The sequence below is a fragment of the Mauremys reevesii genome, linkage group 20 (assembly GCF_016161935.1).
Source record: "Mauremys reevesii isolate NIE-2019 linkage group 20, ASM1616193v1, whole genome shotgun sequence".
NCBI lineage: Eukaryota > Metazoa > Chordata > Testudines > Geoemydidae > Mauremys > Mauremys reevesii.
In genome coordinates, this window is record NC_052642.1 from 3,936,199 (window position 1) to 3,959,743 (window position 23,545).

The window sequence follows — 23,545 nt, forward strand, 5'->3', positions numbered from 1 at the left end:
GGCTGAGTGCACCCCTGCCCCCTTGCTGGTCTCTCTGAGTGACCCCTCCGCTGTCCGGCCTCCTGCCCCTCCCTGGCTGGGGTGGAGTCCTGCCATTCTCCCACTCTCAGACCGGGATCTGGATACAGCGCCCAGCTCTGCCAACTGCTCATTGCTGACTGCGGTTCAGGCACGGGCCTGGGACCTGCCCGTAATCAAATGGGAGCTGGTGGAGTTGGCCGTGTCACAGGCAGGCAGCAGTGCCAGGCTGTGCTGGTGTCTGAGCAGCCCAGAGTCAGCATCCTCCCAGCCCCCACAGGCTGAGCCATTGATCCCACTGGCCCAGCTCCCTGGGCAGCGGCAGCGCTGGTGCCACCGTGTGAGCTGAGCCTGCGCAGGGATGGATCAGACAGACACCGGCTGCTGTGCCCTGCGAGCAGGCTGGGTCCCTCGTGCCAGTGCAGACCCGGCCGCAGAGGGAGGCTGCACTGGTGTCAGGGGAAGAGCAGGAGGGTTCAGCAGAGGCAGAGCTGAGCTGGGGCAGTGGTGCCCGTGGGCCTGGCCGGGCAGAGGAGAGAGTGTGGATGAGCCGAGCTGTTCGCCAGGGCAGGACTCTGATCCCTGCCTCTCGCTCTTTCCCCAGGACTCAGTCCCGCAGCAGCTAAAGCAGCTGCCAAAGCAGCCAAGTACGGTGAGTGGGGCTTCCCCAGCCCTCCCCCTCCAGCCCTGACCCTCCCCCTTCCCTCCAACCCTCCCCCTCCATCCCCAACCCTCCCCTCCCTCCAGCCTTCCCCCTCCAGCCTCGACCATCCCCCTCCCGCCAATCCTCCCCTCCAGCCCGACCCTCCCCACTTCCTCCAGCCCTCCCCTCCAGCCCTCCCTCCAGCCCCAGCCCTCCTCCAGCCCGACCCTCCCCTCCAGCCCCGACCATCCCCTCCCGCCAATCCTCCCCTCCAGCCCCGACCCTCCCCTTCCTCCAACCCTCCTCCATCCCCAACCCTCCCCCTCCGTCCAGCCTTCCCCCTCCAGCCCCGACCATCCCCTCCCGCCAATCCTCCCCTCCAGCCCCGACCTCCCCACTTCCTCCAGCCCTCCCCTCCAGCCCCTGACCCTCCCCTCCAGCCCCGACCATCCCCCTCCCGCCAATCCTCCCCCTCCAGCCCCGACCCTCCCCACTTCCCTCCAGCCCTCCCCCTCCAGCCCCGACCATCCCCCTCCCGCCAATCCTCCCCTCCAGCCCCGACCCTCCCCTTCCCTCCAGCCCTCCCCTCCAGCCCCGACCCTCCCCTTCCCTCCAGCCCTCCCCCTCCAGCCCCGACCCTCCCCTTCCCTCCAGCCCTCCCCTCCAGCCCCTGACCCTCCCCCTCCCTCCAGCCCTCCCCTCCAGCCCCGACCCTCCCCCTTCCCTCCAGCCCTCCCCTCCAGCCCCGACCCTCCCCTTCCCTCCAGCCCTCCCCTCCAGCCCTGACCTCCCCTTCCTCCAGCCCTCCTCCAGACCCTCCAGCCTCCACTTCCCTCCAGCCCTACCGCTCCAGCCCCAACACTGCCCCCTTCCCTCTAGCCCCCCCTCCAGCCCTGACCTTCTCCCCCTGGGGCGGCTCCAGGCCCCAGCATGCCAAGCGCGTGCTTGGGGCGGCATGCCGCGGAGGGCGCTGTGCCGGTCGCCGGGAGGGCGGCAGGCGGCTCCAGTGGACCTCCCACAGGCGTGCCTGCGGAGGGTCCGCTGGTCCCACGGCTTCGGTGGAGCATCCGCAGGCACGTCTGTGGGAGGTCCACCGGAGCCGCAGGACTGGCAACCGGCAGACCTCCCCCCGCGTGCCGCCCTGCTTGGGGCGGCGAAATAGCTAGAGCCGCCTCTGTTCTCCCCTTCCCTCCAGCCCTCCCCCTCCAGCCCCGACCCTCCCCCTTTCCTCCAGCCCTCCCCCTCCAGCAATGACACCTCCTTCTCTCCAGCCCTGACCCTCCTCCTCCCTCCAGCCCCGACCCTCGCCCCTTTCCTTCAGCCCCAACCCTCCCTGCTTCCCTCAAGCCCTCACCCTCCAGCCCAACCCTCACCCTCTCCCTCCAGCCTTCCACCTGGCTGCCCATCACCACCCCCCACCCCTATGTGGAGCGAGTGCGAGGAATGCAAATGGCTACAGGTCTGGCCCAGTGAATGGGCCCATGTCACAGGCATGGAGACCCAGCCCAGAAATGCTCACACTGAGCCCACACAGGCACCTCGTGTCCCCTTCCACCCCAGCCTGCGCTTCTGGCCTTAACCCCCGTCCCTCTCCACAGGTGCTGGCGTCGCACCTGGAGTCGGCGGGGTGCCAGGCTTAGTGCCTGGGGCCGGCGGGCTGCCAGTCGCAACGCCGGGGGCTGGCGGGCTGCCAGTTGTAACGCCGGGCGCTGGGGGAGTGCCAGTCTTTGTGCCTGGTGCAGGAAGAGTGCCAGGCACGGGCATTATACCTGGAGTAGGTAAGTGTATATCCAGTGGGGCTGGTTCCCACGGACTCCTCCCACAGCACAATGGGATGCCCCTCGGAGGGTATCTCCTGGGCACTGGGGCACCAGGAGGGTTGGGCCCTGCTGTGAGCAGTAGCAGGTGGCTCTGCTTGGGAAGGGCAGAACAGTCACCCATGCGCCATCTGTCCCCTGAAGCCAAGTAAGGCGGGTTGGCGATGGGCGGGCACCGGGCGCCATGTGGCTCCTGACTCTAACTGCAATGTTCTTCTCCCCCTGCAGGGATTCCCCAGCTGGGCGTGCAGCCAGGCGCCAAGCCTCCAAAGTACGGTAGGCACCTCCCCACCTTGGCCCAGCCAATGGCTCTTCTCTGCCCTCCACCCACTGTGGCCCATCCTGCCCACTGTTCCCCTGTGCCTTCTGTGGGGAGGGCTGAGGAGCTGTCCTGTCGCTCAGCGCAGACAGCCAGAGCCAGCCCCGTCTCTCCAGACTGACAGTAACTTCCAGCCGGAGCCGCCAACATCCATCCTGGGGACCCTGTCTCCACCCACTCTGCCCCGCTCCTGCCCTGCACTGCCCCTCTGGGGAGCTAGGCTGGATCCAGCTTCCCCATAGCCACTGCTCCTGCGCTGTCCCACCCCCCTCTTCTACTGAGGGGAACAGGGCAGACATAACATCAGAACGGCCACACTGGGTCAGACCAAAGATCCATCCAGCCCAATATCCTGTCTTCCAACAGCAGCCAGTGCCAGGTGCTTCAAAGGGAATGAACAGAACAGGGCAATTTACTGAGGGATCCATCCCCTGTCATCCATTCAAAGCATCTGGCAGTCAGAGGCTGCCTGGCCTCTTGGCTAATAGCATTGGTGGACATGTCCCCAGGAACTGATCTAATTCTTGTCTGAACCCAGTTATACCTTTGGCCTTGATAAATCCCCTGGCAAGGAGTTCTGTAGGTTGACTGTGCGTTGTATGAAGAAGTGCTTCCGTCTGTTTGCTTTAAACCTGCTGCCTACTAGACACGGCTTTGAGTGCCACAGCGCCAGTGCTTCCACTTCCCTCCTACAGCACTGGGGCAGGAGAGGCTGTGGATTTCCTCTCCAGCTAGCACTCCAGAGCAGGCTTTGTTCTTTCCTTTGGCCGGAATCTGTCTGAGTTTAGCTAGGCAGGTTCTCACCGTTCAGCCCCAAGTGTGCATGTCGGAGCAGAGCTGTATTGTTTTGTGAGTTCAGGCCTGTGAATTCTCTGCCTTGCATTAAGGAAAAATGGCAGAAGGCATTTTGGGGTGAAACTGAGCATTACAGACTATGATCTGTAATGGGGGTTGGACTAGATACCTCCTGAGGTCCCATCCAACCCTGAGATTCTATGATCTGTGGCCACAAAACCAAGGCCAAAGCTTGCAGTGTCCACAGCAAGCAGGAAGAAATCCCTGAGCCCCTCACTGCTCTGCCTCACAAAAAGAACTTACCTGGCAGGTGTGCAGGGACCGGGAACGTGCAGGACCAGACGCATGCAGGGACCGGGACCGTGCCGGGACTGGGACCGTGCAGGGCTCAGCGTGAGCAGGGACCGGGCGCGTGCAGGGCTCAGCGTGTGCAGGGACCGGGCGCGTGCAGGGCTCAGAGCATGCAGGGCTCAGCGTGTGCAGGGACCGGGCGCGTGCAGGGCTCAGAGCATGCAGGGCTCAGCGTGAGCAGGGACCGGGACCGTGCAGGGCTCAGAGCATGCAGGGCTCAGCGTGTGCAGGGACCGGGCGCGTGCAGGGCTCAGAGCATGCAGGGCTCAGCGTGAGCAGGGACCGGGCGCGTGCAGGGACCGGGTGCTCTCCTTCTTGGCCTGTAGCACTATGGCACTATCAAGAGGCCAGTTCATTTTATGTTTTTAAAGCATTTTCCCTCTGTCTTCCTGGTGCTATTTTATTAAATCTTGCAGTGCATGTTTATCGGGATCACTGATGTAGGCCGTGTGTGTACAGCAGTGTATGTGTCTGTGTGTGCCTCTTATTAGTACGTGTGCCTGTGTGTGCGCATAGGTTATGAGTGTGTGTGTGTGTATGTGTGTGTGCAGGTTATATGTGTATGTGTGTGTGTATGTGTGTGTGCGTGCAGGTTATATGTGTGTGTGTATGTGTGCGCGCGTGAAGGTTATGGGTGTGTGTGTCTCTGTCTGTGTGCATGCAGGTTGTGTATGTACGTATGCAGGTCATGTATGCACATGCATGTGTATGCACGTGCAGGTGACTTACATGTGTGGATATGTGTGTGTGCAAGTCATGTCCGTGTGTGTGTGTGCGTGTGTGTGTGTGCACACCCTTTGGGAATCCATAGGTTTAAAATCTTGTGACAATCCAGTTTCCTGTGAAAGGACCCAGGAGATACACCTGGATCAGTCATGCAGGGGTGAATATGCTGCCCGCACTGCATGGCTCAGAACCAGGGGTTCTGGGGCCTATGATTAAGGCTAAGATTTTGTCACGGTTATTTTTAGTAAAAATCACAGACAGGTGACAGCCAATAAACAAAACTTCACAGAAACTGTGACCTGTCTGTGAGTTTTGCTGCTGTGGCTCCATGGTCCTCTCGCCCCCACCCCAAAGTGGCTGGGAGCTGCAGGGTGACCAAAGAGAAAAGGGGACACCCCAGCCGCTCGCTCAGGGTGTCCCCCTCTCCCCACCATTGCTGGAACCCTGAGCAGGGCCTGTCGCTGGAACTTTGCAGGGCCCCCCTGTTGCCTGTAGCTGGAGCCCTGCCCGGGCCCCACTGGCTGCCAGCTCCAGAATCCCGCAGCCCTGGGCTGAAGCGGAGAATGTCAGGGCGGTCTCTGGAAGTAGCCTCACCTGTGATCCAACAGAGGCGCTGGCCTAGGAAAGGCGGCCCCAGCCGGCGTAACCGTTTGTGTCCCTGGGGCTGGGATCACAGGCACCGGGGGCCTCCCAGGTTGCAGCTACCAGAGACGCTGAGCTCTGTGGGCCAGGAACTCGAGAGGCAGGATTTGCCTTTGCCCTGAGCTCTGCCCACATGTGCTGGCAGCATGGGGAAGAGAGGGGCTCTGCAAGGCTTCCCAGAGCTGATGGGCGGGCTGGTGCTGCAGGACTCCAGTGCTCTCCCCTGGCACAGCATTGCCCCTGCTCCCAAGCTCCCCTCTGGAGCACAGAGCCCTGGCCAGGGGCCCAGCCCTCACGGCTGCAGGCAGCATCCAGGATGGCAAGTAGCACCGTTTAACTCATCCCTTCCCCCTTCAGCAAGGGTCCCTCTGGAGCTGCTCTCCCTGGCGGTGGCTCTGGCTGCAGGCCAGTCCCGGGTTAGGAGTCAGGCCCAGGGTGGCGAGGGCAGAGCTGTCCCGGGCATGGCTGGGGGTGATCAATGTGCCCATCCCCCCCTCTGGCTGTGAGCCCTTCACTCAGCACATGGCACCGACACCCCAGGGCCAGCACCCTCCATGCAGGAGCCCTTCCCCAGCCTCACCCAGTGCGTGGCCCAGGCTCCCTCCCACCCCGTCCCACTTGCCAGAACACCCTCCCTGGCCTGCTGTCTTTGTGTCAGTCTCACCTCCTGCCCTGGGGGCCAGCGGGCTGGGACTTGTCTGCTTTTCCCTGGGCCCGGGGCTGGGAGAGACCCAGGGCAGGCACTGGCAGGGGCCACCAGTGGTTTGTCACCTGCTCCCCTCTCCTCCCTTGCACCCCGGCTCACAGAAGGCCTCGTCCTGGCCAGAGCTGGCACTGGCCTGAAGGCTCTTACAGCAGGCGAGGCCCTGGTGCCGGGCGGGGGTGACGTGCTGGGGGGCAAGCACTGTGTCTGCAGGCGGGGGGCAGGATTCTCCCTACAGTCCAGTCTCCAGGCCCTGCCCCAGCTCGCATTACCTACCCCTTTGCCACAGGCCGTTGCTTTCCTGGGCCCCTGGCTAATGCCGGATGCAGCCTGGCTAGCTCCCTTACCTGCCAGAGGAGCCAGAGGGAGCACATGGGTGTGGGGGGGGGGCCCGGCCTACAGGCCACTCCCCTCCTCTCTCCCTTCCCCTCATGGCGCTTCCACAGGCCACTCCTCACTTCTGGGAGGCCACACACTTCTGGGGTGCTGCCCCATCCACTGGCTCCGCTCTTCCCAGAGGGCCTGGTCTTGGGGAATGTCGCCTGCCTTGGTCCCAGGGGAAGGGGTCCCCGGCCCCGATGCCCCTCAGTCCTATCCAAAGCAGCCCCCAAACAGTGGCAATGAAGGGATGTTCCTTTCTTAGCATCTCAGAGCCAGGAGACTCCACTGCCGCCCTGTGGGCCCTCATCCATCCAGCTCTCAGCACCATGGGCCCCCCACACTGTCATGGAGCCATGAGCCAAAGGCTTGTGCCCACTTGGGGCCTCCCCGACCCCCATCACCCAGCCGGGGGATGCTAAGGTTTGCTGAATGCCGAGGGTGTGAATTTCCCACCTGTTCTGTGCCACAGGGTTTCTGTATCCAGAGGCTAGTGGCAAACCTCTCAAGCCATGTAACTGGCCCAGCCCCACTGGGTTCAGCCTCTCCCAGCAGGGGAAACCGTAGGGAGCAGGGCAGGAGCGCTGGCTGGCTCCGAGCAGGGGGTGCTGTAGGGGCAGGCTCACTGGTGAGAGTGCAGTGTTAGTGTCTCCAGGGAGTTTCTTGGGGAGCCTTTGCCCTGCAGGTTATGGGCCGGGCACCCGTCCCATAGTTTGAGGGCCATCCCTTGGCCACTGGAACGTTACGTTGACGCAGGTGGTAACTGCACTGGACACCTGAGGGCAGGGCAGTAGAAATGTTCACTTGAGAGAGAAATCCAAGTGGTGCTCAGAAAAATGGTGTGTCCCGAAAAATACAGTCTTGTCCTGTACTTCCCATGTGCTTTCCCCTTACTACCATCCCACAAAGGTAGGCAGCCTATGCCACGTCTGCAGCCACGGCAATAAACGAGGAACTGGGTTCTCCCTGGCCCAGCTCTCAGCGCCTCTCACCTGGCCATGGGGAGCAGCTTGACCTGGGCTGCCTGCACTTAAGGCCCTCTGAGCTGTGACTGGGCCCCACGTCAGTCTGGGGGCTGTGAGCCCAGCCCTGCCCCACCCAGCCCTGCCTTGTCATGCTGCTTTGTAGTCTGGCTCTGTCCATGGATCTGGGGGTCCCAGTCCCTGGTTGCCCACCTGGCTGGTCCAGGCAGCTTTCCCCATCAGAGGCTGCAGGGTGACGGCATGTGCCCCGAGCAGCCACCTCTCCCTGCTCATCCCCTCAGGACCCGGGCATGGTGGCCATGCTGGTGCAGCCAGGTACGCGCCTCCCCAGCACACGCCCTCCCCTGTGCAGCTGGCTGTGAAACGTGGCCACAGGAGGGGCAGCCCAGCCGAGGGGAAACGTTCTCTCTGTGCCCAGCTGGGCTGTGGCTGGACTACAGGGAGCCCCCGGCTGCTTAGGCTGACCCCCCCCCCCGCCCCATCTCAATGTGGCGCAGTCCTGTGAGGAGCCTGTTTCCAGACGCTGGCATCTCTTGGTGCAGAGCAGCCCTGGGGAGGGAGGGTCCTGGGGAGAGGGGCGTGGGCCTGTGAGATTAACCCCAGGGGGGGGGGCTCCGGGTTGGCTGTGCCTTGCCCTTTGCAGCGGGGGGGTGGGTGGGGGGGGACACCAGGAGCAGCATCTCTAGACTTAGGGCCTACCATCAGGCAGCAGTGTAGGAAACAGGGCAGGAGCGCTGGCTGGGCGGGGCCTCCCCGCTACCCCAGCCCAGCCTCTCCCAGCACAGGGTGCTACAGGGAGTGCAGCAGGAGCGCTGGCTGGGGGGGGCCTCCCCGCTACCCCAGCCCAGCCTCTCCCAGCACCGGGTGCTGTGGGGAGTGGGGCAGAAGCGCTGGCTGGGGCGGGGGCCTCCCCGCTACCCCAGCCCAGCCTCTCCCAGCACCGGGTGCTATGGGGAGTGGGGCAGGAGCGCTGGCTGCGGGGGGGCCTCCCCGCTACCCCAGCCCAGCCTCTCCCAGCACCGGGTGCTATGGGGAGTGGGGCAGGAGCGCTGGCTGGGGGGGGGCCTCCCCGCTACCCCAGCCCAGCCTCTCCCAGCACCGGGTGCTATGGGGAGTGGGGCAGGAGCGCTGGCTGGGGGGGGGCCTCCCCGCTACCCCAGCCCAGCCTCTCCCAGCACCGGGTGCTGTGGGGAGTGGGGCAGGAGCGCTGGCTGGGGGGGGCCTCCCCGCTACCCCAGCCCAGCCTCTCCCAGCACCGGGTGCTATGGGGAGTGGGGCAGGAGTGCTGGCTGGTGGGGAGGGGTCTCCTGGCTATGCCCGTCCAGCCTCTCCCAGCACCGGGTGCTATGGGGAGTGGGGCAGGAGTGCTGGCTGGTGGGGAGGGGTCTCCTGGCTATGCCCGTCCAGCCTCTCCCAGCACCGGGTGCTATGGGGAGTGGGGCAGGAGTGCTGGCTGGCGGGGAGGGGTCTCCTGGCTATGCCCGTCTAGCCTCTCCCAGCGGGGGTGCTGTGGGGGGAGGTGGCAGGGATGTTGTGACACTGGCGCTGCTGTCAGTTACTGACTGACTGTGTTTGCTGTTGTAGGGTTCGGTGTTGGGGGCCTGCAGCCAGGTGAGTGAATGGGGCTGGGGGGGAGCTCATGCTGTGCCCGCCTGCGGCTATGCCGGGCATTGCCTAGGAAATGCCTTAGCCTCCCTGGGCTGGGATGCTGGTGCCAGTGGTGCCTTCGGCATGGCCCTGCTCTTTAGCTGCTCCCCAGGCAGGGTGCTGGAGAAGCTGGACTGTGCTGTTCTGGCAGGAGGAGCGAACCCAGGTGTGACGAAGTGGGAATGTTCTTAATGTTTTCTCTGAATACTGTGTGGGTGCCTCAGTTTCCCCTGTGCAGTTCTTAAGTATCTAGGTGGTGGGATAAGGGTGTGTGATTGCTGCAGAGCCTTAGAGGGCCAGTGTGATGGTGTCTACACAGAGACTGGCTGACACCCTGTCTCCTGATGGCCTGGGCCCCTCCCCTGCAAGGTGCCAACTGAAGGTGTTGGAGAACAAAGAGATCAGGTGGCCTCCTGGCCCGGGGAAAGAGACAAAGGTCAGAGGAGGGGCTGGAGAGTTTCAGTTTGGAGCTGGCTGGGGAAAGAGAGGGAGGCCCAGACCCAGGGCCTGGCCTCCCTGCCCCGAAGATGGACCTGACTGAGGGGTCCTGTTGTCTGTACCTACAAGCTCTGGTTTGGACTGTGTTCCTGTCATTTAATAAACCTTCTGTGTTACTGGCTGGCTGAGAGTCACGTCTGACTGCGGAGTTGGGGTGCAAGGCCACTGGCTTCCCCAGAGCCCCGCCTGTGCGGACTCGCTGCAGGAAGCGCACGGTGTGGAAGGAGATGCTGAATGCTCCTAGGTCAGACCCAGGAAGGTGGAAGCTGCGTGAGCTTCTTGCCCTGGAGACTGTGCGCTCACAGGGAGGAGGCTCCCCCAGAGTCCTGACTGGCTTCCTATGGAGTAGTTCCAGAGCATCACCCAGTGACTCCGTGACACCAGGCAGGCTACTGCCCCGGACAAGCTGCCAGGACCTATGGGCAATGTGCCCTGGGCACCAGGGAACCGACCTGCTCTTTAGCCAGCCATGGCCTGGGAGGGCTTTCTAGGGCACAGGAGCCAGCAGGGCCCCATGCAGCCATTGGGTGCCCTGGGGGGATGGGGCCAGACATTCACAGCCATTGTGGCTCAGGTGGGACTGAGCCTTGATCAGACGAGGACTGGAGCCTGGGGGCTCATCTTCCTGCCCAGGGTGGGGCCAGGAGAGCTGCGGCCCAAGGTGGTGCCAGTCCATGCTCTGGGTCTCCTCTGGCACAGCCTCTGGCACTGCCAGGCAGCCCCCAGCAGGGGAAGGGTGTTACTGTGACCTGCAGGCCCAGTGGGGTGCATGGCACGACCCTCCGCAAGCCAGGCCAGTGGCTCGCCCCAGCTTCACACGCTCTCATTTTGTTCTAGGGGCTGGAGTTCCTGGCTTCGGTTTGTCTCCCATTTACCCAGGTATGTTTGTCAGCTCAGTTCCTGTCTCCCAGCAGTCGGGCCTGAGCCCCGGCTAGGGTCCATCCCCCTGCATGGGCCTCTTGGCCACACCTGGGCTCCCAGCATAGCTCCGCCGCACTGTGCTGCGGCCAGGCCCACGTCGCCAGGAAGGGCCCTGCCCAGGGCGCTGTGTCCAATGGCTGGGGCCCAGGAGGGGGGCCCGTGCCCAGGGCGCTGTGTCCAATGGCTGGGGCCCAGGAGGGGGGCCCGTGCCCAGGGCGCTGTGTCCAATGGCTGGGGCCCAGGAGGGGGGCCCGTGCCCAGGGCGCTGTGTCCAATGGCTGGGGCCCAGGAGGGGGGCCCGTGCCCAGGGCGCTGTGTCCAATGGCTGGGGCCCAGGAGGGAGGCCCGTGCCCAGGGGGCTGTGTCCAATGGCTGGGGCCCAGGAGGGAGGCCCGTGCCCAGGGGGCTGTGTCCAATGGCTGGGGCCCAGGAGGGAGGCCCGTGCCCAGGGAGATGGGCCTAGGACTGGGGCGCAGGAGGGAGGCCCGTGCCCAGGGCGCTGTGTCCAATGGCTGGGGCCCAGGAGGGGGCCCGTGCCCAGGGCGCTGTGTCCAATGGCTGGGGCCAGGAGGGGGGCCCGTGCCCAGGGGGCTGTGTCCGCTGGCTGGGCCCTGGTCTGTGCCGAATACACTCGGTCTGCCTGGGAGGCTTATTGAGCCCGTGGGGCTGGGGCAGCCCTCGGGGATGGTGCCAGGTCCCCTGCGAGAGGCCCCAGTTCAGCGCAGCGGTGTCTGAAGGAGGGGGTGAGGTACCGACAGGGCTGGCACTGAGGACTCTGCTTTCTTCCAGGTGGACTCGCTGGCCAGCTGGGATACGGTGGTGAGTGGGTGCCCCTGCCAGCCAGGGCTGGGCTAGACAGGACTCACTGATGCCCGGAGAACCAGCCCCTCTCCCTGGGGAAGCCCAGTGTGGCTGGGGGGCCCCAGAGCCTGCTCTCCCCAGCTCCCGAGGACGATACCAGGCAGCCGCCAGTGTGAGGGGGTGGGCACCGTGCCTGGGATGGGCGTGTGGCCTGTGAGCGCAGAGCCATTTGCTCTCCCCGAGGGCTCATTGCAGCACAGTGGTTTCTGCTCAGGTCTCACCTTCTCCGGGGCTGCCCCAGGGTAACGGGGGATGGGGTAAGAGCAACCCATTCCCGATTCCTTAGGTACAGTACCTGGGACCTGGGACATGGACCCGAGACAGGTCCCCGCGCCAGCCTGGCCCTGCCCCGGGCACATGCAGCCCAAACCAGCAGACACAGGCTGGGCCTCTGCTCGCGTTATACATGGGGACCCTGCAGCCCCTTCCCAAAGCCTGGATTCCCCAGCGCTCCGCAGCCGTGGGGCCAGATTCCCCAAGGGAAACCCAGGTCCAGAGTGAATTGCCCTGGGTGGCAGTGCCAGGGAAGGGAGTCCTCATCTCCTGAGTGCCCATGCAGTGCCTTAGCGCCCAAATCCGCCCTCCTCAGCAGCACCCCCACAGCAGCCAGGTGGGGTGGCTCCGGCAGGCCCAGACTCCCCTGCTTTGTGGAGGCAGTGGGCCTGCCACTAGCACACAGAACTTCCAGTGGGCAAGCCAGGCTCCAGTGCTGGGCTCCCCTACCCCTGCCCCTATCCCACGCCTTCTCCCACCTGAGCAAGGGTGCCCTCTGTGGCCAGAAACCCTGCCTTAGCTTGCCTGCGAGGTGGGCCCTGCACCCAGCCTGTTGCACACAGCAGGGGCGGGCACCTCTCTGTGCACTGCAGCTGCAGCCAGGCCCTGGAGCAAAGGGGGTCGATCACTTTGCTGAGCCGCATCACTGCTCTGCTGGTCGATAGGGGTCGATGGCTTCAGGGTGGGGAGCCGCTCTCTGCTGCCTTTGGGAACTGGCATCCTGGATGAGCTGCCAACAGCCCCTGCTGCTCCCACAAAGTGCCCCTGGGAAGAGGGGCTGGGGAGAGGGGGCCCATGAGGCCCACTGCCCATCCTCAGACTCCCAGGGACTGTGGCTGGCTCGGAGAGCGGGGAACCGGTGGCCCATGCTCCCTGCTGCCTATGGACGGGCTGCGTACTCCTTGGGCCTGTGCTGACGGGTTGTTTTCTCTGCCTCTCCACAGGAAAACCTCTCAAGACCTATGGTGGGGCCCTGGGAGCCCTGGGATACAGAGGTAGGTGCCCTGCACAGGGACTGTGCCAGACAGGGCAAGGCACACACTGGGGGAGCAGGATGGGAAAGCCCCACTGCCTGTTTGCACTTGGAAGGAAGAAGCCTCGTGACTCCTCATCTTGGGGCTCCCCCGGCCTCGTCACTTCGTGCAGCCTGGTTCTGCTGCGCTGGCCGCTCCAGGTGCCAGCCAAGGTGCCCATGCTGCCCAGTCTCAGGCTCGGCTGCTGTGCCCACCTGGCCATAGCCTTGGCGCTTGGTTCAGCATGCCCCACTGCCGGGGGCGCACCCAGCCACTCCCACATTGGGAGCAGCCTTTGTCTCCCCACATTGCAGCTGTGCCCACAGGGCGGCATTGGCCCAGCGACAAGCCCTTCATTCATAGCATGTTGCTGCCTGCCCCGGCCTCACACAGCAGCACATGCGTCAGCCTGGGGTGAGCCCATGCCCCCCGCAGCATTGTGCCTGGCCTGGGGCACATCACACCGCGCGCCCCAGCTGGCAGCAGGGGGCCTGCTGGTGGCAGCCTGGCGAACCGCATGCCACTGCCGCTGTCTGGGGGGAGCCCAGGGGCTCGCAGTGCTGGGACTGACACCTCCTTTGTCCCCTGCAGGTGGCGTGGGCTGTGCGCAGGGGAAGTACTGTGGCAGGAAGCGGAAGTAACCCAGCCAGGCTGCTACCATTAACCTCATGAACTTTGGTGCTACTGCATGGTCTAGAATGTAAACCCTGAGTAAAGCAGTGATCCCGCCCCCCCTCCCCCGCTCCCCCCGCCGGCCCCCCGGAGGGAATGCCACAGCCCCTGATGCCCCCTTCACTCCGGCCCGGGGGTCCCCGCCCTCTCTCCAGCGGGAAGCACAGAACAAACTGCGGGAAACGCTGTTCCCACTGGTGCTAAAGCTCCCTGCGGGGAGAGCCGGGCAGGCCTCCATGGGGCGGGGGCTTCTCTGGGCAGGGCCCCTCCCCAGGGGCTCTGGCGGGGAGGAGATGGGGGCTGGTTTCCAAGAGACCAGCGAGGGGCTGGGCTCCACCTGCCGCCAGCACATGGGCGAATGGCCCATCAGCAGCGCCCGGCTCCAGCACATCCTAGCTGCTCCCAAGACTCCGTCCAGCTGGCATTCGTGCCACGTGCCAGGGACTGCTTAGCAGCTAGCCAGCCTTGATCCCCCACCCTTGTGTCTGTCAGCCCCATCCGTGCCTGCCCGCCCCAGGGCCCACGCTGCAGGGTGCCACGGGATGGGGTTTGTGGGCTCCATGCAGGCGGGCAGGGGAATGCCTCCTGCTCAGACACTCATGCCAGTGGGGCCAGTAGGGTGGGTTAAATTCACCCAGAGTTCTTTGCAGCAGGGCCATCTGATTGGCTGACCTGTCCTCGCGCTGGAGGACACGGCCCTCCCGGTGCGTGGGGAGGGGCTGGCACTATCAGCAGAGCCAAGTCACTAACACTGATGGGATTAGCCATGCGCCCGCCCTCACTCAGCAGTACTGTACGGGCAGCCAGCGCCAGCCCAGCCCTGCCGTGTCTCCGAGGCCCCGCTGGGACCTGCCCTTCCTCTTGCCCTGGATGCCCGTGTGTTCCTGAGAGCCGTGGGCCAGAAGGACTCGCACCTCTCCATGTTACTCACTTGGTATAGCTCGGGTGGGACATGTTATAAAGAGGGAAAGTAACTGCTTCCAAACGACTAATAAACAATGACTTCTAAACCACTGCGGCCTCCTGCTCCTTCCGCGCTGCTTCTCCAGACCCAGAGGTGGGGCTCCACCCCAGCGATCTGCCCCCCACAGGGATCCGGCTTCCCCCCCCCCCCGCCCCCCATGGTTCTGCCCTGCCTCCCCACGATCCTTACGGCCTCCCACCCCCCGGGGATCCGCACGGCCTCCCTGCCCACCTGGGGATCTGCCCCACCCAGTTCCTCACTGCACCTGCCTGGGACTCAGCCCATTTCTCCAGCTCCACTGCCTGCCTGCAGCACCTGAGCCCCTGCTGCCTCCTGCTGCAGGTACCTGCCATGTAATGTGCCCATTCCACATGGGGCCAGCGAGGCTGGGGGAGAGCCAGCAACAGAGGGATGGGGGATGGAGTGAGCGGAGAGCGGGGCCTCAGGGACGGGAAGGGGCAGGGACCAGGCAAGGGTGGTAGGATTTCTGCAATCCCGACCCATAGCTGGCGTGCATAGTGCTGGGGCCGCAGCGCAGGAATGCCTGGCCAGACCGTGGAGCAGCGAGACTCCGCAAACAGCGATTCAATGCTCCTTGCAGCATGGGACTTTAAAATGCTGGGTGATTTAATTATCAACCAGTCTAAGTTAGTAACCAATCAGGATGCTTTTACTACATAATTAACCAACTGCAGTTGATAAATAATGCTTGGCCAGTGTCACGGAGTGTGGGGGAGTCAGGGCCCTGCGATTCACCGGGACTCTCAGCCAGCCAGTAACACAGAAGGTTTATTAGACAACAGAAACACGGTCCCAAGCAGCGCTTGTAGGTACAACCAGGACCCCTCAGCCAGATCCCTCAGGGGGGCAAGGATCTTAGACCCCAGACTCGGGTTCCCTGCCTCTTCCCAGCCAGCCCAAAACTGAAACCAAAAACCCCTCCAGCAGGCTGTCCCCCTCCTCTCCCCCTCCCCCTCCTGGCTCAGGGTACAGGCTCAGGTCCTGTCCCGCACCTAAAGTCACCCCCTGCTCTCCCATCCCCCATGCAGTCAGTCATTTTGCTAAAAGAACAGGAGTACTTGTGGCACCTTAGAGACTAACAAATTTATTTCAGCATGAGCTTTCGTGGGTTACAGCTCACTTCTTCAGACGCATAGAATGGAACACACAGACAGGAGATAGTTATACATACAGAGAACATGAAAAGGTGGAAGTAGCCATGCCAACTGGAAGAGTCTAATCAATTGAGATGAGCTATCAGCAGCAGGAGAAAAAAAACTTTTTGAAGGATAATTAAGATGACCCATAGAAGGTGTGAGGAGAACTTAACATAGGGAAATAGATTCATTTTGCTGTGAGAATAATAGATAGAAAACAACAGTAACTGAGCCAATGGAGTCACACGACTGTGGCTCTTCTGGGCACTGTCGAGCGCTAATTTGGCTCCTGAGCCACTGAGGTCTGAGTAGCACAGGTGGAGTCATCGATCCCAAAGTCAGAAGGGACCACGGTGACCTCTGGTGTGACCCCCTGTGCAGCACAGGCCAGAGCCCTGCCCCTAGAGCAGGTCTTTTAGAAAAGCAGCCCATCTTGAGTCAAAAATTGCTAGGGATGGAGAATCCACCCCAGCCCTTGGTGAATTGTTCCAATGGTCAATTACTCTTCACTGGTAAAAACGTACATCTCATTTCCAGTCTGAATCTGTCTACTTCTGGGGGGTCTCAAACGTCATTGCCCCATGGCCCCCTTCTGACAACACCAATGACTATGCGCCCCCAGGAGGGAGGACCAAAGCTTGACCCTGCCGAAGCCCAGCCCCCAGGGGAGCCAACGCCAAAGGCTTCAGCCCAAGATGAGGGGTGGGGGCTGTAACCTGGGCCCCACCACTCAGGACTGAAGCCTTTGGGCTTCGGCTTTGGCCCCAGGTGGTAGGGGTGGAGCTCAGGCTTCGGCCGTGGGCTCCAGCAAGTCTAACGCCAGCCCTGGTAACCCCATTAAAATGGGCTCCCAACCCACAGTTTGAGAACCGCTGGTCTAGTTCCACCTTCCAGCCATTGGATTGTGTTAGACCTTCCTCTGCTAGACTGAAGATCCCACTGCTAAGTATTTGTTCCCCATGAAAACGCTTATAGATTATAATCGTCACCCCTTAACCTTCTCTGTTAAACTAAACAAGGTTGAGCTCATTAATTCTCTCACTAGAAGGCAGGTTTTCTAATCCTTCAGTCATTCTCTGGCTCTTCTCTGAACCCTCTGCAATTTATCAATGTCTTTCTTGAATTGTGGGCACCGAACTGGACACGGTATCTGAGCATTGGTTGTATCAGTGCCTAATACAGAGGTAACATAATCTCTCTGCTCCTACTCAAGATTCCCCTGTTTATGCATCCCAGGATCCCATTAGCTCTTTTGGCCACAGCATCGCATTGGGAGCTCATGGTCAGTTGAGTATCCATCATGACTCCCAAGTGTTTTTCAGAGTCCCTGCTTCCCAGGCTAGAGCCCCCAAGGCGGTAAGGGTGGCCTGCAGGCTTTGTTCCTAGATGTGCATTTAGTCCTATGAAAACACATTGTTTGCTAGTGCCCATGTGATCCAGATTGCTCTGAATCAGTGCCCTGTCCTCCTCGTTATTTACCAGCCCCCAAGTGTTGTGTCATCTGCAAACTTTAGCAGTGATGATTTTAATCCATTTAATTTGCACCATATTAATTTTATATCTTGCTAGTTTTTTAGTCAAAATGTCATCTGGTGCCAAGTCAAATGCCGATGGAGGTCTCAGTCTCTACCAACCAAACTTGCAATCTCATCAAAAACAGAAATCAAGTTAGTATGACAGGAGCGATTTTCCATAAAACCATGTTGGTTGGTATTAATTACATCACCCTCTTTTCATTCTTTAGTAAATCTTTAGGAGTCTCCGAGCAGCTGCTCTTTGAGGGGCTTGAGTCAATTCCTGCTGACAAAGCCAAGGGCCCTTGTGCTGCTGTATGGGAAAACAATGACTGAGCAAGGGCATAGGAGGAGCTCTTGGCAGGTGACCCTAGCCCAGTGCTACTCTGGAGAGTGCCATGTGCCATCTCTGGTTCTGACCCGTTCCCTTCATCAGCATATTGGGAGCTTTTCAAGCCCCCGGGGCTCACAGCGCTGAGCTGACTAGCGACCCGGTAACAAAGGTGCTGCAGGCAGAGTGCGCCTTCAGGAACAATGGTGCACGTCTTTCTGCCTCCACTGGACTCTCACTGACTGGAGTTCAGGAAGCAATTCTCTTAGGATACACAAGAAGGAACAGATCCTGCATACCTCTTTGTCGCTGGGCCAGCCAAGTGTGGCTAATGGGGGTGGAATCCAGCCCTATCCCATCGCTGGGCCAGCCAAGTGTGGCTAATGGGGGTGGAATCCAGCCCCCTCTCCTGTCACTGGGCCGGCTGGGCAGGGCTAATGGGTGTAAGACCCCAAGTCCCTCTCTTGTCACTGGGCCAGCTGGCGAGGGCTCATAGGTGTAAGATCCAGTTCCCTCTCCCGTTCCTGGGCTGGGCTGGCCAGGCAGGGCTAATGGCGGTAGAATCCAGCTCTTTCTCCAGTCACTGTCCCGCAGGGCAGGGCTAATGGGGTGGAAACCAGCTCCCTCGCCTGTCACTGGACCGGCTGGGCAGGTAGGTTGCCAACTTTCTAATCCCACAAAAGGGAACACCCTAGCCCCATCCCTTCCCCGAGGCTCTGCCCAGCTCCACTCACCACATTCCCCCTCCCTCGGTGGCTCCCTCTCCCCCACCCTCACTCAATTTCACTGGGCTGGGACAGGGTCTTGAGGTGCGGGGAGGGCGTGAGGGCTCCAACTGGGGGTGCGGGCTCCAGGCTGGGGCCAGAAATGAGGGGTTCAGGGTGCGGGAGAGGGCTCTGAGCTGCAGCAGGGGATTGGAGTGTGGGAGGGGCTGAGGCCGCTGACTGGGGGGCTGGGCTCTGGGGTGTGGCTGGGGATGAGGAGTTTGGGGTGCAGGAGGGGGCTCTGGGCTGTGGCAGGGGGTTCAGGGTGTGGGAGGGGGCTCTGGGCTATGGCAGGGGGTTGGGATTCAGGGGGGTGTGAGGGCTCCGTCTGAGGGTGCAGGATCTGGGGTGGGGCCGGGGATGAGGCGTTTGGGTGCAGGAGGAGGCTCCAGACTGGGGGTGGGGCAGAGGGGTTCAGGTTGTGGGAGGGGGCTCTGGGCTGGGGCAGGGAGTTGGGATGCAGGAGGGATGAGGACTCCATCTAGGGGTGCAGGCTCTGGGGTGGTGCTGGGAATGAGGCGTTTGGGTGCAGGAGGGGGCTCCAGGCTGGCAGAGGGGTTCAGAGTTGCGAAGAGGCCTCCGGGCTGGGGCAGAGGGTTTGGGTGCAGGAGGGGGCTCCGGGTTGGGGGCTCCGGGTGGGGCAGAGGGTTTGGGTGCAGGAGGGGGCTCCGGATGGGGGGGCTCAGGGCTGGGGCAGAGGGTTTGGGCGCAGGCAGGGGCGGCTCTAGAGCCCAGCGGGGCAAGCACCCGCCTGGGGCGGCCCTTTCCCAGGGGGGCGGCAGGCTGGGCCGGTTGAGCTGCCGCAGTCATGCCTGCGGGAGGACCGGACCTGCCGCAGGCATGACTGCGGACGGTTCGCTGGTCCCGCGGCTCGGCTGGACCTCCCGCAGGCATGACTGCGGCAGCTTAACCGGAGCCGCCGGACCAGCTGAGCCGCGCGATCAGCGGACCCTCCGCAGTCAAGCCCGCGGCAGGTCCGCTGCTCCCGCGGCTCGGGGGCGCCTCCCGGGCATGATTGCTTGGGGCGGCCAAATTTGTAGAGCCGCCCCTGGGCGCAGGAGGGGGCTCCGGATGGGGGGCAGGGGGTTTGGGCACAGGAGGGGGCAGAGGGGCAGAGGTTTGGGCGCAGGAGGGGCTCGGATGGGGGCAGGGGTTTGGGCGCAGGAGGGGGCTCCGGGTTGGGGGGGCTCCGGCTGGGGCAGAGGGTTGGCTCTCCAGGTTGGGGTGTGGCCTTACCTCGGGTGGCTCCTGGTCAGCAGGGGGACCAGGAGGCTCTGCACGCTACTCTCACCCGCAGACACTGCCCCCGCAGCTCCCATTGGCTGTGGCTGCCGGCTAATGGGGGTGTGGAGCTGTTGCTCGGGGCGGGAGCAGCACATGGAGCCCCATGGCCTCCCCAAGCTTGGAACTGTAGCAGCTGGCCGGTTCCGGGACGCAGCACGGTGCTGGGACGGTTAGGGTACAGCTAGGCAGGCCTGCCGGCAAAGGCCTATGCTTTAAGAATGTCGGTGTCTGTTTATCACTTAGCTACTTATAGGGGTATAAAAGAAAGAATCTGTGTCAGGGCCTCTCTCCCTGTGACAGTCTGAGGCCCCGATCTTTGGCTAAGCACCAGGGGCAGCCATAAGCCATAAGTATGTGCAGGGAAAGGGACCAGGAAGGGTGGGGGCTAGTTGAGGAGCTCACCCTCTTTGCTGAATTGGTAGTGGAACACTAAAGAATCAGTTTTTGAAGCAGGCAACAAAGGGGAACAGAACAAGGAGCTTTTTGTCCTTTTTACAATGAGACGGGAGTATTAAAGGGGTTGGATCGATCCGGGGTGGAGGTTTTTTGAGAATGGGGTAAAGGGGAGCGCTCAGTCTGGTGGTGGGAGAGGAGGCTTTTAATAAAGATTTTAACTTATTATTTGAATATTTGAGAGAGGTGAGTTTTGATTTTGTCCAGCTACGATTTGCCTCTTCCCACCACTGAATGAAACAATTAACCTCTTCTTTAGCCAATTTAGTTTTCGGTTGGCCGAGTTTGTTCTTTAAGACGTCCACTCGGTCTTTGTTCCAAGATTTTAACAGTGGCCACTGAGTTTTGGAATCCCCCTGAGTTAGCCTAGACCATTTTTCCAGAAATTTACAGGAGTCCGGACCCATCCTAAATATATAAAATGAGCCAGCGTTCGTTTAGGGAACTGTCCCAACTTAGATGTCTGGTTACCCATACGGGAGGACTTCACACACCAATCGCACAAGAAGGAAATTTGGGTTCTTCAGAGCGATGCCCGGTGCAACATACAAAAGGAGCCCACAGGCTACTGCCTCAATCGCCCTTGCTTTCACACCAGGGGTTTTACCCAAAGTGCGGTGCAACTGCGATTGTGCAGATTCCACTCACTCAGACCACAGGGACAGGAACCCCTTGGTTGGCCGATCCTTGGACAGAGATGGCACCCAGACTCAAACACTCCACAGGAGGATGGATAGACACGGAGACAGGACAGTCCTCAGTCCGCACAAAACACAGAAATAATTACCTGACCAGATTCCTGATGTCAGATCCCAGGATCCCTACCAGAACAGAGAGGAACCAACCAGAGAGGGAGCCAAGAGGTTCAATGGCGTAGACTTCACTGTGGTTGTGCACCTTTCCGTTCTGGTGGAGGACCTCGGGCCAAATGCCCAGGTGCCGGCTGCCACGGTCGTCCTACAAAAACAGTCAGGAATCTCACAGCCCCAGTGAAGACGGTTTGCCATGTCGGTAGAACCTCCAAATTGTCAAAGTTAGACTCAGGACTCAGTTTGTCAGACCACTCTGTTTTATTAGCACAGCGCTCTGCTAATAACACCCAGATAATGTGAGCCCCATGCAAGACACCAACTATCTTATTTATACAGATAAAAGGGTGAGAACTTAACAAGATAACAAAGGAAGCAGAAGCAGATAAGTTTACCTGGGCTAGGCATGCATATCTTATTTTCTTATTAACTATGGGCTTGGCTACACTTTGCAAGCAGCAGCTGGGTAGAGGCTTCAGCGCGCTGCAATTAGTAAAACACCACTGCAAACAACACATCCAGCGCTGCTACCGATCTTCTGTTAATGTTTCGCCATTAGCACCATTGTTTATGCCTAATGTTTCTTTTCCTGGCACCTGTATTTCAACATTTCTTATTTCTGCTTAAAGGTACATACAACATTTCTTTAATCCATTCTTATTTTTACAATATAATTCATTCTACTTTCACAGCTTGCAGCTCCTCCCTGCTTGGGTCTGTAAATGGCCCTGGCCAGTCCTCGGCTCCTCGGGTCAGCAGCAGCCTTCCGGCAGGAGCTCACAGGAGGCATCTGGCTCCTCTGGCGGCTGCCTCCCAGCTGAGTTCTCCAGCCATCTTTTGTACTTCCGCTCTCCTGTACGTGCCAGCTCCAGGGGCTTGCTGCCTGCCAAAAACCTGGCGAGGAGGGGACGCTCTGGATGGGGTAGTCCAGAGCACTCAGCATCAGCCTAACTCTGCTCCCATGGCGAGCGGGAGGGAAGGCGCCGTTCTGTTGACCTCAGTGGGAGCAGAAGGAGGCCAGTGCTGAGCACATCTGCATATGCCACCCAGTGTGAGAAATGCCACGAGCCCCCCCAGGACTCATAGCCTGCAGCCGTACTGCTGGGCAGCTCGCCAGCCGTGGAGACTGGAATTCCAGGTGCCCGGTCCAGACCGCACCCCCCACCGATGTGCCTCATGCGAAGGTGCAAATCCTGGAACAGCCCTGGCTGAAAGCACAATGCCACTTAATCACAGGAATAAGGGGCAGCCTTGTAATGTACAATCAAAGGGGAAGCACATTCCCATAAACTATATATGCCGCACCCCTTCTGCAGGGCAGTAACTCATAGCACACCCCCTGGCGTACCCCTGCTATTGTCTGTAGCTGGGGGCGTTCACCTCTTAGAACTATGGAGTTATATTGGTTTCTTGTCTTCAAAATCTGCCTCCTAGTGGTTGCATGTGATTGTGCTTTCAGGGGGCAACACAGGCGAAAGGACAGAATAAACCGAGAGGTTCTTTTGGGTGCAGTCATCCCCATGGTACCATGTAAGTTGGGAAGACAGGGAACAAATGCCTCTGTGCAGGGGCAGTGAGTGACAGTAACTGTGACACTGGGAGAGTTTAACTGTGTCTGTCTATTGTGGGAAGCAGGTAACAGAGAAGGAGAGTGAGGGGTGCAGGAGACCAATTCACCCCCCAAGAGTCTCCTCAGCATTGGCACCAGAGGCGGGGGGAGGCTGTAGCTTAGTAACTTGGGGTGAAATGCAGAGAGGAGTCCAGGGTGGATGTAACCTCTCCCCGACCTCCTCTCTCTCCATCCCCCTTTCTGGCCCTGAAACCATCCAAGACTTGAAAGGCCATTGGCTGCCTTCACCTACCCACTGCACAAGAAGGGGGTTTAATTCAGGGAGTGGCTCCAGGCCCTGGCCTTCATTGGGAGGGACGGTTCAATGCAGGTAGCCTTCAGGGCTTCTGCAGCAATGGCGCCTCCTGCAGAACGATGGTGAAATTGACCAGTGGGGATGTAAGTTACATATCTGAGCTGCCTCCCTGGAATGGCTGTGGGCACTGCATGTACCCCTAGCGTGGCACCCAGGGGCCCTGTTCCCTTACCTGCTTCTGGGTGGCTGGGTGCAGGGAAATCCACCCTAACGGACACTGGAGACAATTTTGCTCAGCCCTGTTTCTGCATAATTTGCAGTATTTTGTCTCTGCCAGGCTCTCTTCTCCCCCATGACCACCCTTGTCCTCTCCCAGCCGTACAGGCCATGCAGCTCCCTTCGCAGCACTGGCTGTGGTACCCTCCTGGAGCTGGGACTCATTCTGTCTCATCTGCTACCATGTGTGCTGCAGCGGCAGGGCTGACTAAGGCAGTGGCATAGCCAGGTTCTAAAATCAGGGGGAGCCAACACATAAAAAAAGGTGCCACATGACATATTAAATTACACCTCTACCTCGATATAACACGACCCGATATAACACGAATTCGGATATAACGGGACAAAGCAGTGCTCCGGAGGGCTGTGCACGCACCTGGTGGGACAGCCCTCTCATCTTTCCTGAGGGCTGTTCTGCAATCTGTGGCCCCTGGAAGCAGGCAGCACACAGGAACAGGGGTGGGGCACAGTTCCCCACATAAGAGAGACACTCGGACAGTGGTGGGCAGGGTCTGTTGGGGTTTCGCATGGGGCAGAGGGTTGGGGGCTGCACTGGGAGGCTCTCCAATGCAGCACCTAGCCACGCTGACTCTATGCATCATGAGGCACTCGGAAAAAGGAGGCAGCAAGAGAGAGAGGCCGACAAGGAGTGCCCTTCCTCCCAGCTGGGTCTGTGAGTCCCTGATCTCACAGATCTCAGCACTGCAGGCACCCAGCCCCAAGTACTGGGCTGCAGTGCAAGTTAGAGGGGCTGATACAGAGAAGTCAGGACAAGTCAGAGCACTTCCCATGTCATGATGAAAACTCACTCCCGGAAAGCTGGATGAGGTAATATGGCGGGCGGAGGAATATATATCAAGGTGGGTGA

General features: G+C 60.8%; 1 protein-coding gene across 8 annotated transcripts in view; it reads left to right on the plus strand.

Moving 5' to 3' along the window:
* The window catches only part of ELN (elastin), a 91,112-nt gene extending 76,847 nt beyond the window's left edge, over positions 1-14,265 (plus strand). For 7 of the 8 annotated variants that reach the window (XM_039508143.1, XM_039508142.1, XM_039508147.1 and 4 more), the window contains 8 exons: positions 623-670; positions 2,260-2,439; positions 2,707-2,754; positions 8,960-8,986; positions 10,358-10,399; positions 11,231-11,260; positions 12,520-12,570; positions 13,180-14,265. In XM_039508143.1, the coding sequence (XP_039364077.1) occupies positions 623-670; positions 2,260-2,439; positions 2,707-2,754; positions 8,960-8,986; positions 10,358-10,399; positions 11,231-11,260; positions 12,520-12,570; positions 13,180-13,229 (476 nt within the window). In that variant the 3' untranslated portion in view covers positions 13,230-14,265. Of the gene's footprint in view, positions 1-622; positions 671-2,259; positions 2,440-2,706; positions 2,755-8,959; positions 8,987-10,357; positions 10,400-11,230; positions 11,261-12,519; positions 12,571-13,179 lie in introns of those variants that run through there. The other variant, XR_005590160.1, reaches the window with a different exon arrangement.
* Positions 14,266-23,545: the final 9,280 nt, after the last annotated feature.